This window comes from Engystomops pustulosus, chromosome 11 (genome assembly GCF_040894005.1).
Source record: "Engystomops pustulosus chromosome 11, aEngPut4.maternal, whole genome shotgun sequence".
Lineage (NCBI taxonomy): Eukaryota > Metazoa > Chordata > Amphibia > Anura > Leptodactylidae > Engystomops > Engystomops pustulosus.
In genome coordinates this window covers 24,924,730-24,942,035 of record NC_092421.1, presented here as the reverse complement: position 1 = coordinate 24,942,035, position 17,306 = coordinate 24,924,730, and the positions used below count along the sequence as shown (strand labels likewise).

Below are 17,306 nucleotides of genomic sequence, written 5' to 3'. Positions count from 1 at the left end.
AAATCGGGATCACAGCTTTCCACATCATCCCCTTCATGTCCTTAGCTTTTTTTAAACAAGGTGTCTGGTCAGCAACTTCATGTATGGCCAAGTACTACTGGGCCAAATCTTCCGTGGTCCTTGTTGATGACTGCATTCAGTGCTCCCCCATGGAAATGTGACAATCAACCAATCAGTGGTTGGCTGTAAAAGGTCACAAAACTCTGAAAACAAAATGTGGAGTCTGAGGGGGTAGGGGGATAATGAAGGATTTCCCATGCCAACACTATGTACTTTGGCAGAAAGTCCTGAAGTGGCAGTGGTGGAGACTATTTGGGCTTTGTTCACATTATGTAGTGAACATATGGAAAGCTATTGTCACAATTTATTTTGCTTGATAGAATGATGTAGTAGGCTTTACAGTGCCATACAACATGGCCTATACAGATTGATACATTGTAACCTTTATATGGCAACCCTTTTCTCTGACCTGACCTCTAAACAGAATGTGAACAGAGACCTAACTTTTTTAAAAAAAACCTAAAGTGGGAGAAGTGTATAGTTTATGTATCATTTTTTTTCTCACTTAATGATTATTTTGTTGCTGTCACAAGTAGAACAATCTCTTGCTGTGATGTTGGGTTTCCTGTTTTAGAATAACATTAAACAAAAAATGTTTTTATCTTTCCTTTTTTTTTTTTTCATCCTTTTTTTTTTTTTTCTTTTTAACTACACAATTGTACATTTAATATACAGGTTAGGTGATAAGTTTAGTGATGATCGGAGAATCAATCAATCAGTGGTCTTGCTTACCCCTTTCCTCCTCACTGCATGACCACACTCAGTCTTCGCTCACATATGTGAGCGTGACCTAAGGCCACAATCACACATGCCGCTAGCAGTGCTAGCGGCATGTGTGACCGCAGCCTCAGGCAGTATGAATTTTTTCATGCAAGCAAACTGCTGGGTTTTCCTAATTAAGTGAATCCAAATGCAGAGCAGCTGAACTTACAGCGTTTGGGCCGGTAAGTCTAGGAGATGTGTGTCACGAAAGGCCCTCATTCTCTGATCACGAGGGCCGTTCGTGACAACGTGTGTAGACAGGCCGGCGGCACACATGGAGTTTTGGGCCGTTTTTAAGCAATCCGTTAAAAAACGCATGCATTTTTTTCTGAAAAGCATGCATTTTTGACCGGTTTTACCAATTATCTTAATTAAAACAGGTCAAAAAGAGCTTGGGCGCACTACCCAGGGTCCGGTGTGGAGCTGTTTTTGGAAGAAAGCAGCCATGTTTTTCAACCCCTTTTAACTCTTACAAGATAATTTATTAGTCCCTCAGTGGGGAAATTCACAGTGTTACAGCAGCAGAGTACAGTATAATCAATGACAGAACAATCATATCAGATATAAATGAACAAAAGAAAAAATAAGAACTGAACGGAGTAGCGGGCAAATGCAGGATCCACTGCTCCGTTCTAATGGTTCCTCAATGTAGTTGCGCTGTGAGGAGGAATGGGGGAAATCTAGAGCCCTGAATGGATGGTCGTGGGGGCTCCTCGGGGATCAAGCATTTATTATCTAGATTGTGAGTGTCATTAGGAAAACCACTTTACACATTACATTTGTGATGTAAATTTCCAAAGTAATTGTATTCTTTGCCTTCAGTATTTGTGTCTTTTTCTTGTGGGAGAATGTGGTCATTAGAATATTCTTGTGTATCAGCTGCTGTTACTAGCTTAACCTCTGTCTTCACTTCGGATCACAGTATAAATCTATGTGCCCATAGTCCTTTTCTAAACTGTGAAATGTAAATGTAGTGTGAATTCTGATGGGCATGTATATATTTATACCTAATGAAAAAACGATGTCCTGAGAGCAGCCGCCATCTGTACAGTGCACCGCTGTCTGTCTTACACATTCCCACTTCTTGGTGCAATATTGTAAAGCACAAATGCCTGCTTGACTTGCTGTGCTGGCGTATAATTCAGCTTCTTCTATTCCCTGGTGCTACCACATGTCCGGATCTGTCATGATCATTGTATGTTAGTATTTGCATTGCTAGAATAGTGACCATTTCACCATCGCACAGAACGCTGTTACTATGTCCCCATTCCCATGCAAAACTTTCTCTAATATTTATTTATTTTTTTAATGCAGTCTGCCTTCCATATTATAATAGCAGGCAAGTGACGCAGGCTGTCACTCTGTTTTATACTATATTCCCACTTTGGGTGCTGTTTTTTTTTTTTTCTTAATTAAACAAATTATCCCGTGATCCGAAATCTTGCGCTGCTGATGGCATGTAAAGATGTGTAACCTTCGCCTTTCTAGATACTTGCACTTTTATTAGATATTCTCCACTTAACCCCCCACTGATGTAGTCTAGTGACACCTATAACCGCACGTGATGGCTCTGTGGCCATTAAGGGGTTAACAACCTGTAAATTCTTGTGCCCTGCTATCTTATCAATTTCTTGCCACTATTATCCAGAGTCCCAGAGTTGCAGTTTTTCCTCCTTTCCTTTTTTTTGCCAGTCCACCCTCATTCTTGCTGCTGCCAAGTAAAATATCTTTATTTTTTTTTTTATTATTTGTCTCACTCACCTATTTCTCCATCGTTCACTTCCTTTTTTTCTGGACTCTCCATCTGAAGAACGACTCATATATGGCAATAGAAAAGGTACAGACCAGACAGAGCTCCATTGTTTTGAAATATGACCTTCCCAGTTTTTTTTTGAAGTTGCTACACGAGACATTGAAATGATGTTACATGTTTATCCAGTGTAGCATCTTTTTTATTTTATTTTCTTCCTTTTTAATCGCTCAGACTTTTTTTTTAAATTTTTTTACCGCAAGCATTTTGTATTTAATTTGCGTTTTTTGCATTGTCAGAAGTCATATTCCTAGACATCTGTCTTTCTGTGCATGGCATTTTCTCTTCTATGTTTCTTTCTATTCCCTCCATTCGTAGAGTCCATCCTCCTTGTCCCGTATCTTACAATCTGTATTGTGGGCCCTGCATGACTGGGGTGGGGGACATTCTCACCTGTGTGTGAATCTGCTTCATGGTTTTAGTACTTACCTTTTTTTCTTTTCCCTTTTACATTCTGCATGTATGTGTTCTCAAACAATATTTATCACTTTATATAGATTGTTGTGTGAGGGATTCTGGGGAGGGAGACTGGATGCGCTGTTGCTATATTAGTCAGAGATGAGTAAAGTAATTGTATATCTTTAGTATAAGAATTATTATCATAGACCACAATAGCCTAATGTATTCATCTTTTATGTTGATCTGTATTTTCTTTTTTTTTTTTTGGGGGGGGGGGGGTTATACATATTCCTGTTAGAAGATAAAACCTAGGCATTATTTTTTTTTTCTAGATGCAGCAATTGTCTGTGCATACTGTATTACTTATTTGTTGATACAATTTTCCTTTTTTTACTATGAAAAGTTAATTTTGACATTATTGGAACATTCAAGAGTGAACACTCGACCGCAAAGGACTGTGGTACATGGAGAGGAACTGTGCACCGGCTGCATTTCACAAATTGACCAATGCCAGGGAAGGGACTCCCTGCATCATATATCACAGTGATGCATTTGGTTGGTCCATGAAATCCAACCAGGGCACAGTCGTGTGAATCTGCCCGTAGTGAGTCATTAGTTAAAATGGAATGTTCTCATCACAGACATATACACAAGGTATAATAGATTCCAGAAGGAATCCCTATTCTATCCTGTATGAAGCGATGCCTCTAGTTTCATAAAAAGCTATGACTCATCAGATTGTAATGGGCACCTAGATCACCACCACTGAAAAGTTTCTTGGATTTGCAACACGGCTGCTCAGCTTCCCATGTAGAGGTGAGAAGCACTCAACACCCCCCTTCTCCATCAGGCTCGGGGCTTCACCTGGATGAAGCGCACGACCTTGAGCAGGAGGCCTCATGCACACAGCAGAGCCTTGTCTATGTAGCACAGCTAGGCCGCCTTCTAGAGAGCTCCAAGTCTTGCTGATTTATGCTGTTTGCCTTGGAAACCCTTCATATTGTAGTTGTGCAGTTCAATGGGCTGCTTTTTATGGTAGAAATCCCATTAACTTTTTTTTTTTTTATATAACTATAAATAAGTTATCTGCAGGCAGCAATGGTGGCGCCCATAGGCTTGTATGTCATATAAGAAGAGATCTGTACAACTTGTAACATGTATGGAGCTGTAGTACTGCCATAAACATTGCCTCATACTGATACTGAATTGGGATTAAATAAAGCTACTACTCTAGCTGACATTACACATGTGCATCTACCTACAATGTTCTACATTTTGTTCTCATTACAGTTGAGTGGACTAGAAAAATGAAATACAGAAGGCAAATTACATCATTTTTGTCCAAACGCCCGTTAACCCGTAGTTATGTTCCGTGTAAATCTCTTCCACATACATTTCTGTGCTTATCAAGGATCATTCAATGTTTTAACACTCCAGCTTTGTCCTCTGAATGTCACCTGTTCACATTATACAAATCTACAATTGACTGAAGCTCATGACCGCAAGAATGGATCCCCCACCCCCACCCCACAGTTCTGCAGTCGGTGTTTTTTCTTTTTTTTTTAGCTCTGGTTTGTTTTTATTTTGCTTTTATCGGTGTACTTAACCAAAACAATTGTAAGTTTGTGAACACAAACTTTGAAAAGTGTGTGGTGGCGTGTTGAAATTTGTGTAACACTTGTTGTTATCTTCTGTAAAAACGTCTATTCCTGAGCTTGAGATTTTTCCTTATTCCATTGAAAGTAGGTACAGCTGCAGCCCGAAAAGAAATCATCAGGAACAAAATCCGGGCGATTGGAAAGATGGCGAGGGTCTTCTCTGTGCTCAGGTAAGTCCTATGGCGATGCTTCTTTATGATGATGATAATTCCTTTATTTATGTAGCACATACCGATTACACAGCACTGCACAGAGCTTGCCATGATCGGTCCCTGTCCCCATGGGGCTCACAATCTAATCAACCCACCAGTATGTTGAGTGTCGGAGGAAACCAAAGGAGTTGGAGGAAACTCTTTGCAGACATTGACCTGGGTGGAACCCTGGACCCCGGCGCTGCAGGGCTGTAGTGCTTACCACTAAGCCACTGTGCTGCCATTGACGACTTATCACTATTTTTAACACTTAATGGCCAACTCGCGGTTTGTGTTCAGGGATAACGCCTCCCCATGTGTGAATGCGGCCCACGGCACCACCTGAGGCTTAGCTTGTGCCAATAGGTACCAGGAAACCGCAGCCACCAGCACATCTGAAGCCCACACATTCATGGGGGTGAGGGAGGACATTCCTCAATTAGGATCCTTGCAAGTAGGGTCAGACTTTGACAAAATCTGACAGTAAATGTTTTTCACGTGTTTTACTAGCAAAAGAAGAGCCTGCCGAGAGTTACTTGCGTGTATGTAAAAAACAAAACAAAAACATTAAACATTGAAAGCGCCTGCATGTTAGAAACACGTGTGTGAAAGAGGCTTTATACCTGCAAAATGGTTTGGCCACCTTCAGAGGTGATATGTAACCTTCAGAGGCGATGTTAGGTTGTTTGTCATTTCTCTCATATTTTCCAAATGCATCCTCACAGACAACATTTTTACTCTTTTATAAGGCGCACCATCAATAAATGCCTGCTAAAACATCTAGGTTCATATATAAGGCCCATCGGATTATGAGGATGAATGACCAGCAGGTGGCAGACCTGTGCACAGTTCAAGGCAGCTGTTGTCTGTAAGGACGGTTCATATATAAGGCGCACTGGACTATAAGACGCACCTTTGATTTCTGAGAAAATCAAAGGATTTTTTCTGCGCCTTATAGTCCGAAAAATACGGTACATTTTACTTATATATTTTTTTTAATGGTTTCATGTGGCGCCATAGTTGTATGTGCAGTGCTATCTAATACATACCGTATTAGGCTGGAAAAAATGTCAGCTGCAGGGTTTTGGACAGGATGACTTTCTAATGATTATCTCATGTTAAATTGTTAGAGAAGTAAAATGAAGTCTTGGTTATCAGAAATTGTCAAAACTGTTTTATGGGAACAGCTAACACCCAACGTTGGTATATTTTTCCTTGGTTACTTACCTTGGAATGAGCTGGTGCAGACGTCCTTCGTGGGATTACTCTAGACGTCAGTAACATAGAGTGGACGGCTGATGGGTGGGTACAATGCTCAGGATTGCATCTTGCCTATAAATTGGAGCATATCTTGACACCTTGTGCTGCATGATCTTTCGGATCTTTTCTTCTCTTTTTTTTTTTTTCCCTTTATACTTTAGGACAAAAGATTCTTGACCTCCTTGTATGTTTATTGTGTTTTGCACCACTTAATTCCGATTACCTGGCATAAAATGCTACAAAAATGTCTTAAATGAGTTTCCAGGACATGATAGATGAGATTCAGAGCCTTATCTGTATGTACAGTGTAACAGGGCTGTGTTATCTAGACCCTCAGCAGTGCTCATTACCCTCCTCCCTCTAATGAGTCTATATTTCCTCTGCAGACACCTCTGGAGATTAAATACAACACACGTTGGATGCTATAACCCTGTTTCCCCCCAGATAGTAGGTTTGGGGGTTATAATCTCATCATAGCAATTTGACTGTTTAAGGATCCTGCTAAATTGTCGGGATGTGACCACCATTACATAATGTGTACAGCCACCGCATTTACTGAGTGGTGTTCTCATGTGCCAAAGGTTACTCATCCCGGTCCTAAGGTTAAAGTGATCCCTAATGTTTTCAGTTGCTATACTGAGCTGTGATCCCTATGGATCGCAATCTTGGGATTAATGAGGAATAGGAAGAAATGTATTTTTCAGTTACAGCAAGTAATATACCAGTGTCACCCTGCTGTAGTACGTATAGGTCTGTATATCCTCTAATCAGTGATTCAGGTCTGTAGTTCCCCCTTACCTGGGAATATATCATTTAAAAAAGCATCTACCTCTCTTATGGTTGACTCTCTCTTGATTGTGAAGCTGTCCCAGCATGTGGTGTCTGCCGTCTGTAATGGGCAGAGTGTTACATTTCCTCTGTGTGCACTTTGCCTGCTCTCCAGACCTGGTTACTGTGTGTGTAATATCTGTGTTCATCCTCTGATCCAGGTGTTATCTCTGTCTTGTCTTCTAGGGAGGAAAGTGAAAGTGTTCTGACACTGAAGGGTTTAACCCCAACTGGAATGCTGCCCAGTGGGGTGCTGGCCGGAGGACGCCAGACATTACAAAGTGGTAATGACAAACGGCTTGCTGTACCGCACACAACACACACTCTATGCGACCCCATACATAACACACGCTGGGGATTTCTGCTGCTTTCCTGTCTTTCCAGCTTATGCTAGAGCACTGCACAGTCACTTGTTACTATGCAATGAGGTCTGGACATCCTTACCAGAGTACAAAGTTTTTCTAGCAGTTTCCTATTAGATTAATAATGGGAAAACTATTTAATGATTAATTTAAACTAGACTAATCCCATTGTCTGATGCCAAATCTCAGTAATTTATAGTTTTGTACCCTGGTAGTATGTGCCAAAGTGTTACGTCAAGTCTTCTATGTAAATACATGTCTTCTGGTGAGGTGTTCTGTCCTCTCCATTCAAAGTGTGTGGGGTTTTCTGGCCTTTCCATGATAATTCTGCAGTATGTGTATAACACTCGATTTCTGTTTAACCAATAGACATTTTCTCCTTTAAGGGTTCATGTGGATTGACATGTGTTCTAGGAATTGCAATGTACTTCTCTTTATAAGTAATGTCGTGTCTTGTAAGGGTATCTCACATGGCGTACAAGGAACAACAAATACTATATGTAACATTAAATTACTATAAAAGGAGTTTGACGGAAGTTCCTTTAATCCGGTAGATAAAACCGCAACGGGACCGTTATCAAACACTTGTGATAAAATGGGTTATCTTCTATCCTGCTTCATTTTATCTGCTTTAAAGGGGTTGGCCACTTTACCTAATAGCCTGCCCCTCGTTACCAAAAAAACATGAGTTAATTTACCAATATACATCTATTAAGAGATCTGCTCCGCTTTCCTGATACATAAAATGTGAAGCCTCCTGTTTATATATCAAGAAAGCTGTATAAAGTTCACTGTGAATTTTATAAAAAATAAAACATAGCTTTTATTTCTCTCATTAAAAATATTTTAGACCAGACTGTGAATGACAGATACTTTGTGTGACTTTCCGCCGCTTTGTTTCTTTTGATACTGAGTGACTGTATCAGCAGATCGCTGCTATTGTGTATCACTGCAGTTGTTGCCTGGTAGTGTTACAATACAATGTTACAACTGCTGCAGCTTAACAAAGTGAGACACAAGTGATAGGAAAACATGAAATCCACAGCACAGATGTGACTGGGATTACTGTCACATCCACTGTGTTTTCATATGGTATAGCTGATGGGTGTTGCACTTCTGGTCTGTTACTGCTCAGACAATTTTAGCCTGTGTTACCAGGATGGATGAGCCCAGTGCATACGATTGCAGCTATCTACACCTATGTTCAGCTATAATTGCACATCTAAACCCTAGGACCCTACGCGTTTCATTTTTGCCAGAAATTCTCCAGGGGTCCATTAGTTTAGGCAAGATTTTTCTAGGGTATTCTTTAACACAACATCCGTGCGGTATGCACGGCCGGCATAGTGCTGACGAGCCTCCCTTACTGTCCAATCACAAGATTGAGTACCAGAGTCAGATGCAAGCGGCCAATTGCCGCGAGGTAGGAGGATGCAGGGAATTCCGGCACCTCCCCCGGCATGCGACAAAGATGCCCTGTTACTGGTACCTCGGGCATTTGTGTTGCGCTACTGTACCCTCCGATCCTCGCCGAACATGCGCACGACCAGATATACACCCTTGGCAGCCACAGCATTGTCGCGCCGAGGTGTTGGTACTTACACTACCCGTAGAAAGCTGGATACAGGCGGTCCTCTACTTAAGAACGACCGTCTTACAGACGACCCCTAGTTACAAACTGACCTCTGGATGTTAGTAACTAACTAACCAACAATTTTAAAATCCGATAGTCAGAGGCCAAAAAAACTCTGCCTGCGGTTACAATTACAAGCAGTCCCTGGGTTACATACAAGATGGGGTCTGTAGGTTTGTTCTTAAGTTGAATTTGTATGTAAGTCGGAACTGTATATTTTATAATTGTAACCCCCAACCAGATTTTTTTCAGTCTCTGTGACAATTGGATCTTAAAAATGTTGGGTTGTCATAAGAACCAGGATTAACAATAAATCTTAACTACAGACATATTTAATAACAGTTACAGCTGATTATTGTAGCCTGGGATTAAAGTACAGTAAATTACCAACTTCCAGAGGTCCGTTTGTAACTAGGGGTCGGGTGTTCTTAAGTAGGGGACTGCCTGTATAAAGTATACAGTTCCAACGTACATACAAATTCAACTTAAATTCCACACACATTTCTAAAAAATGAGGAAAAGTGGCCAACCCCTAAGCCCCAATATTTGATAATTAAGCGCTTTTTAAATCCTTAAAATACCAGGTTAAAGGAATTCTACTAGACGGCTAGTAAATAGAAAATTTGCTTTTGGGTACCATGGGCAATATTGTGTTATGGGAAGAAGAAATTGTGTTTGTGGTGTAAAGTAATGGAAGGGAAAAGCTGTTTTAACATCTTTACCCATACACACAGATAATATCTTCACAGGTCTAGGCTCTGTCAGGAGCTTTACTATCTAGTGGCAATACCCTTGGCAATGATTGTGGTAGTCGTAAAACACTGGTCAGGGAATATTTTTAATATAAAGGTACACAAACCTAACCTATACAAAGCATATACTAGCCTGTTGCTGTTATCATACAACATATAATATCATACAGACTAATGTATAGCGGTGGTGGGGGATGTAATAAGAGCCCTATGATATGATCACCATCAGTACAGCAACAAGACATGGAGAATGCTGAAACTTTAGATGGATGTGTCATCTGGTATTGTAGACATGACACTGGCCCAGCTATAGTCCGGATTCTGCTGAGGCTTTTTACTTCTGATGGGTCACCCATTAACTATAACATGAGGGTTTTGGCAGGGATTTCCCCGACAGGACATGTGGTACTGCTGCTGCCCTCTTATCATGTGTCTGATATGTAACACTGTGCAGTTCCCCTTACCATCATGGTGGGCGTTTATGAATAGATAAGGTCTGTCTGACCTCCTCATTTGTTTCTTGTCTGCACAATGGACACGAAGGGGAACAAGATGGTGGAATTTTTTATGCTTGAGGGGGAAAGAAAGGAATCACCAAGTGGAAGGGTTTGGACTCTACATTGCAAGGGTCTAGTTACACGTCCTGCAGTCTTATAACAAATTTCCCTTATCTGTCAGTTCAACAATTTATTATGGTAACATCTGATGGTCCTAGAGTTTACATATGAATGTACATTACTGTTTCCACTCGGTACTGATGAGATCCGGTGCATTGTGTGTCATATGATCACATGCAGTGACACAAGAATTGGGCTCAGGCCCCAAAGCCAGCAGCAAGTGCAATGTAACTGCAGTCTAAAACCTGGTCTGCTTCTGCTAATACTGATGATCTATTACTCGTGACTAACGATCCATTTCTTCTAGATGGTTTTGATATATTTATTTTGCTTACCGAATGGTTAGTGCGTGTCTATAACAGAGAGTGCAGGACTGTTGTACTGTCCGGTCCTTCTCAAAGGGCCAGATCCCATCTCTAGGTTTCATCGCATGAAGTAAAGTATAACGGAAAGACCTGCACTTGTTCTGTGTCCCACAATAACTGATGAGATATTTGAGGTGTGAACTGGCCCTTATGTGTTCCGGGCAGGGTTATGTGCACGTATAGCGGTGCTCTACAAATACAACCTATCCTGTCATCATTTTATGCAAATCATAATGTTTTTACTTTGTTGAATTGCACAAGTAATGAGTAAAGTTATTTTTGTTTGTACATGTCATAAACATTTCTAAAACCGCATTTTCCCACATAATGTATTAATGTAACATGCATTTTTCTTTTCATCTTTGCTCTCAATCTTACTGACCTGCTGTGTGAAATGCATCTGCTGTGTATTAGAAGTGAATATATGTATGACACAGACTTTTGGAGGGTGGGGGGGGGGTTTATAATTGGTCATTGCCTTTTTTTTTTGTTATCGATTTTACACTTTTCATCTTTTTCATTCATTTTGCATGCATCTGCTCACTTCTGTACAGCCACAGTTGAGGCAATTGAGGCTGATAAAGGTATGCTTAGTGTCTCTACTATCGACAGAGATTTCTTTGGGTTGGGGAGTCAACTGTTATATGTGGTTCTGATCCAGTTTGAACTTGCACAACCAGAGCTCCTCCAGCTTTGTTCCCTGTGTTTCTCTCCTCCTTGTGGCATGGTTTTGTAGAGTATGTTGGCTCTGTTTCCTTTTCTTTGATCCTGTATTTGCGCTTCACTAGAACTTTTTGTGTGTATATTGTGTTCTGTGTTGTGGAAGGAAAGATCTGATATGTCTAGATCCATTTCTTCTCTTTCTGCATGACCCAAAGTCCTATTTATTGTGGTTTGCTCCTCCTATGTGGTTGTACAGCTGTTCTGGTGGTGCAAGGTGCTATTCCCTTCTCTTCTAGTGGAAGCAGCTGCTCTTGTAAACTGATCTGTGTTGTTTTTTTTTTTGTTTTTTTTTTTTTTTTTAATGCACATCTTTGTAACCTTTGTGTATGTTGTTAGCAGCAGAACTGTTACATGCATTTGTATTCCGGGTTTGTATCTGGACTTGGAACACACTGACAAGATCTTCACTGAACAGCTTGCTACAGCAGTGACTATTTTATGTTCAGGGGAGAGACCTCGCACATTCGTTCTCAAAGTCCAGCTACAATCCTAGAATACAAATGCATTTTCACAGATGTCTATCAACACACAGATGTGGTTACACTGAACAACTTATCTTTTAATATATCCTTTTCTGTTGAGAGGAAGCAAGGAAACCTCCTTATTTTGCCACTTTCTGTAGTAATTTTTATCACTCCACATTCCCTTAAATATGATAGTTTTCTTTAGTGATCTTATTCTAGAGCATTACAAGCTAGCCACACGCTAAACGAATCCTGTCCCTCCCCCAAACGTTAACTGTTTTTTTTTTTTCCCCACATATGTCATTTTTTGAAACCCTTCAGAGCAATTCCATCCATAAAATGGATTATTGTAACCTCCTTCATTAATCTGCAGCTTTAATATATAGATGCGCTAGGGCATTCTCCAAGCACACATATGAATGGGGCATTATCGTTCCCTTTCTTTGTAGCCAGTTCTGTTCTGATACAGATTGTCCCATGCTATTGTTATAATCTGCCAAAGATTCTTTGTTGTTATAATAGTTGAAAATCGGTTCTAGATTCCGAGTTTCAGTGCAGAGGATCCAAACTTGCTGGAGGATGGCACGCGCCTTATGTGTGTGACTGCGGTCAAGTTTGCATTTTTTCCTTCCACTGTTTCATGGGAGGATTAATATTACATGTGACTCTCCAGAACATTGATCCTTCACTAACTTCTTCCCATTTGCATTTTAAGCAATACGAGGATTCTCTCCACAACATAAAATCTGCAGCTTTGAAGAAGCAAAGGGATTGGACAGGATCAATGAAAGGATGCCTCCCCGGAAAGACGCCAGGCAGCAAGACGGTATTAACTCTGTAAATGCCAAGGAAAATAACGGGACTGGTAACAACAACGCCCAGTGACTGCTCCATCTCCATGTCTCACACCTTGCCTGAGAAGTCCTAGATTCATGCTTTGTGATAGAACAGCTTTCAATATCCAAGGGCCACTAGAAGACAACTCAAAGCCCCCGGGAAATGCAGCAGATTACTGTGTGTAAACTATAAATCCAAATTCTAAGATCTGGACTCGTACCAAGGCAATTCCAGAACTTGCCTGTCGATGGGCTTTGAATCATGGGAAAAGCATTGGGCTGTTTTTCATGAAGGCGCATCTAGTGTAGCATCTCACGCTTATCATTGTCGACACTTAAGTTTACAAATGGAAATCTGTTTATTATGTTCACTAGCTAGATTTTTTCCCAAATCAGAATTTAAGTCCATCCCTTTAAATCCGCTATTTATTGAAAAAAAAAAAAGACATTTGTTTATTAAATGTCTTTAAAAGATTAGACTTGTCTTACATATACCGAGGCTGCGAGACGCGCTTTGCTATCCTACAAAGCGCAATGCCAAAATAAGCGTTGGCTCTCCTGGCGCTGACCTCAGGTGTATCGATTTAGATGTTGCTGATTATGTATTATATAGTCACTGTATTTTTTAGTTTTAACGGATTACGGAAAAGATTTCTACATAGGAACATTTATTACTTGAACACAGATCAAAAGCGATATATTTAATTTCAATACTTTGTGCCCAAAATTTGTGGAGATTTATTTTTTTTTTTTTCTTCTTTTCATCCCTTTAAAATATAAAGGATTTTCAAAAAGGTTAAAATTAAAAAAAAATAAATAAAAAAAGTCATGATTGTTCATTCTAGGGTACTTTCAATTGAGCAATGTACATTCTGTTAAAGTAAATTTTGATTCATATCAAGTCTGTAAAGCTTGGCATTGTATTTTGTGTATGCATGTTTTCTTTTTTGCAAATATTTAATATATAAACCTATGATGCACAGAAAGTGCATCTATAGGTTACATAGATGTTATTGATACTTTAGTTTATTGTGAGTATTAAAGTTGCTTCTATGGCTGATCACAGGACGGCGTAGCTGAAGGGGTTTTTACTGAGCTTATTTCTGCATAGACGTTGCACAGCCAAACTATGCAGAACATAAGGAAGTTGCGCTGTCCAACCGTTACAACATTAGTGACTGTAAGATCCAAGACTGCATGTTCATTTCTTTTGATATTTGCTGGACTTTCTAAGTTTGAACTCCAAACAATTTACTACTTTTGTTCCACAAATGAAATGTACTGATTTCCATTGTATTTTTTTGGTATATATTTTGACATTTTACCTATTCATCTTTGAAACATCACTTGGGGAAAAAAAAAATCCATTCTCCCTCCTGCCCCCCCCCCTCCCGATCATTACCATGCTTCACAAAATTGTACATATTCCTCATCCAGGTCGGAATTTTATGCATGTTCTGAATTATCTAAAAAGTTTTATAAAAACTGTAGCACACGATACATTTTGTGCATGGGCCGCTGCTCTGAACAGTGTGTCGATTTTTGTATGTTCCTGCCCTCTTGCTTTTTAATATAAGAATCTAGAATTGAAAACAAAAAAAAAATCCCTTCTGGCATAAAAAACAAACCTTAAAATGGCCACATGACCCTGCAAGAAAACGACCGAGTATAATTCTCCATCAAGAACCTTCTCTAGATGTGTATGCCCTCTATGATAACATGTATGTTTCTTCAATACTGCCAAACTTCTTCCTCTACAATATGCAACCTATTTGCAGGCGATAATGTATGATGTTCTCCCAAATAAAACAAAAATGTATTTAACAATAAATGATTCTTGCAGTTTGTCAGCACAGAGAGAGAGGAGTGTCGTCTTACCTTGGGATGTATTACTAGAATGATATAAAGGTATGACATGTTTAAGGAGCTCGGGTAACACCACCTAGGGCCTTCAGACTCATTAGCTTAATTTTTAAAAGTGATGTTGGAAGGAAAGACACCATGGATAATAGATCCAGGCACCGTGACTGTGGTAAGTGTCCCTGGATAATCATGATTATCACGGTAGATTTCCTTTAAATTTGCATTGTAAACTTTGAAAATAACTTGTTGGTGATTGATCGCTGGGTCCAATTGTTCCAATTTTTACTTCTATTGCATATCCTCTTAATCTTTTTGTAATTTGCATGGAGAAGAATAGCGCTCATACAAGGCAAACTATATGTGAGATATTAGTCTTCAGCTTTTTAGTGGCTACTTGGGGAGATCTGGCAATGGGCGCTTTGTGCTGGTTCAAGGTGTGTTCACACAAGGTGGTTTTAAATGCATCTGTTATATTACCATGCATTTGGCTGGTTTGAAAGTGTATTTTTTTTTAAGTGTAATTTGATGTGTTAACATTGGGACACCGTTGTACTTCAGTGTTCATAGTATCATAGTATATAAGGCTGGAAAAAGATGCAAGTCCAACCTTTAAGAATTAAATAAATGTTTTATCCCCATAACCCGTGATATTTTTTCCACAGTCTCACTGCTCTTACAGTAAAGAACCTTTGTCTATGGTGATGGTAGAGTCGCCTGTCTTCTAGGCGCAAAGGATGCCCCCTTGTCCTGGTCACAGGCCTAGGTATAAAAAGATCCTTGTACTGTCCGTTCAGGTATTTGTACATTGTAATGAGGTCTCCCCTCAGTCGTCTTTTTTCTAAACTGAATAATCCCAAATTTTGTAATCTGTCATTATATTCTAGTTCCCCCATTCCCCTAATAATCCTGGTTGCTCTCCTCTGCACCCGTTCCAGCTCTACTATATCCTTTTTATACACTGGTGCCCAAAACTGTACACAATATTCCATGTGTGGTCTGACCAGGGATTTGTATAAGGGCAAAACTATGTCTTTATCATGAGAATCTATTCCTCTCTTCATAGAGCCCATAATTTTATTTGCTTTAGCAGCAGCCGCTTGGCTCTGGTCACTATTAAGTTTACCATCCACCAATATCCCAAAGTCCTTCAGCTCCAGTTTTACCAAGTAATTGACCGTTTAGAACATAATTATACTTTTTGTTTCCATGGCCCAAGTGCATAACTTTACATTTATCTACACTAAACCTCATCAACCATTTCTCTGCCCACTCCTCAAGCTTCCACAAATCCCTCTGTAATGCTAAACTATCGACCTCAGTATTTATTACTTTACACAGCTTAGTATCATCTGCAAATATTGAAACTTGACTGTGTAAACCCATTACAAGGTCATTAATAAAAATATTAAAAAGTGGCCCCAATACTGACCCCTGTGGCACTCCACTGGTAACCTCAACCCAATCTGAGAATGTGCCATTAATGACGACCCTCTGTTTTCTATCACTAAGCCAATTACTTACCCAAATACACAGATTTTCTCCTATTCCCAGCAGTCTCATTTTATATACCAACCTTTTATGCGGCACAGTGTCAAATGCCTTTGAAAGGTCCAGATATACAACATCCACAGCGTCCCCCAGATCCAGTCTGGTCTAGTAGAAACCAATCAGATTAGTCTGACAGGACCGATCTCTCATAAACCCATGCTGACGCTGGGTTATAAGGTTGTGGACAGTGAGATACTCCAGGATAACATCTAATAAACCCCTCAAATATTTTCCCCACCACAGAAGTTAGACTCACAGGTCTGTAGTTTCCAGGATCGCATTTTGATCCTTTTTTGTATATTGGTACCACATTTGCTATGCGCGAGTCCTGTGGAACTTAACCAGTCCTCAGAGAATATTCAAATATTAAAAATAACTGTCTGGCCCCGGTGATTTTATCTAAGTGGTTGCAAGGCAGCGCCGTACCTCTTCCTGGGTTAAACTGTTGACATTCCAAAGAGAATTTACATTATTCCTCATTGTGTCTTCCACCAGGGGATTTTCCTGGGTAAAGACAGTCGAGAAGGCGACATTCAGTAGATTGGCCCTTTCCTCATCTCCTTCCACCATGACCCCCATGTTATTTCTAAGGGGACCCACACTCTCTGTTTTTAGTTTCTTATCATTTATATACTTAGAAATATTGCCAGGGAGAGCAAAAATAATCCCACATTTTGTCTCTTTTTTTGCGGCCTTTATCTGCTTTTTTTACAGGTTTCATTTTTCTCTATAATCCTGTAATGCCTCATCGCTACCTTCACGTTTTAGCACCTTTTAAACGCCTGTTTTTTCTCGCTTATTGCTTTCCTTACAAGACTAGTTAACCACATTGGCTTTTGTCTTTGAGAACATTGTCCCATGCCTTTAAGGTCTTCCCTTAGTTGATTGTAATATAATTTATGTATTACGCTTTACTATCACCCAGGTTCCCCCAACCTGTAATTTTGATATCCTAACCAACAGACCTGATAGGATAAGGTCCAGCAGTGCCCCCTCCCCCCTTGTTGGCTCCAGGACTAGTTGTGAGCATGTTTCTGCCCCTCAGTCAATATCTGGGTAATTGAAGTCCCCCATGATTAGTACTTCACCTTGCTTTGAAGCCGCATCCATTTGACTTAACATTTCCTTTGCTGCCTCCATTGTATTTGGAGCCTTATAACAAACCCCTAGTAATA

At 40.0% G+C, this 17,306-nt stretch overlaps 1 protein-coding gene across 7 annotated transcripts in view; it reads left to right on the top strand.

Moving 5' to 3' along the window:
• Positions 1-14,551, top strand: part of PPP3CB (protein phosphatase 3 catalytic subunit beta) — a 33,869-nt gene extending 19,318 nt beyond the window's left edge. For 2 of the 7 annotated variants that reach the window (XM_072131049.1, XM_072131045.1), the window contains exons 11-15: positions 2,633-2,659; positions 4,775-4,859; positions 7,155-7,252; positions 11,252-11,281; positions 12,600-14,551. In XM_072131049.1, coding sequence (XP_071987150.1) covers positions 2,633-2,659; positions 4,775-4,859; positions 7,155-7,252; positions 11,252-11,281; positions 12,600-12,769 — 410 coding nt within the window. In that variant the 3' untranslated portion in view covers positions 12,770-14,551. The remainder of the gene's footprint in view (positions 1-2,632; positions 2,660-4,774; positions 4,860-7,154; positions 7,253-11,251; positions 11,282-12,599) is intronic. The other 5 variants (XM_072131048.1, XM_072131047.1, XM_072131046.1 and 2 more) reach the window with 5 other exon arrangements.
• The last annotated feature ends 2,755 nt before the right edge of the window (positions 14,552-17,306 follow it).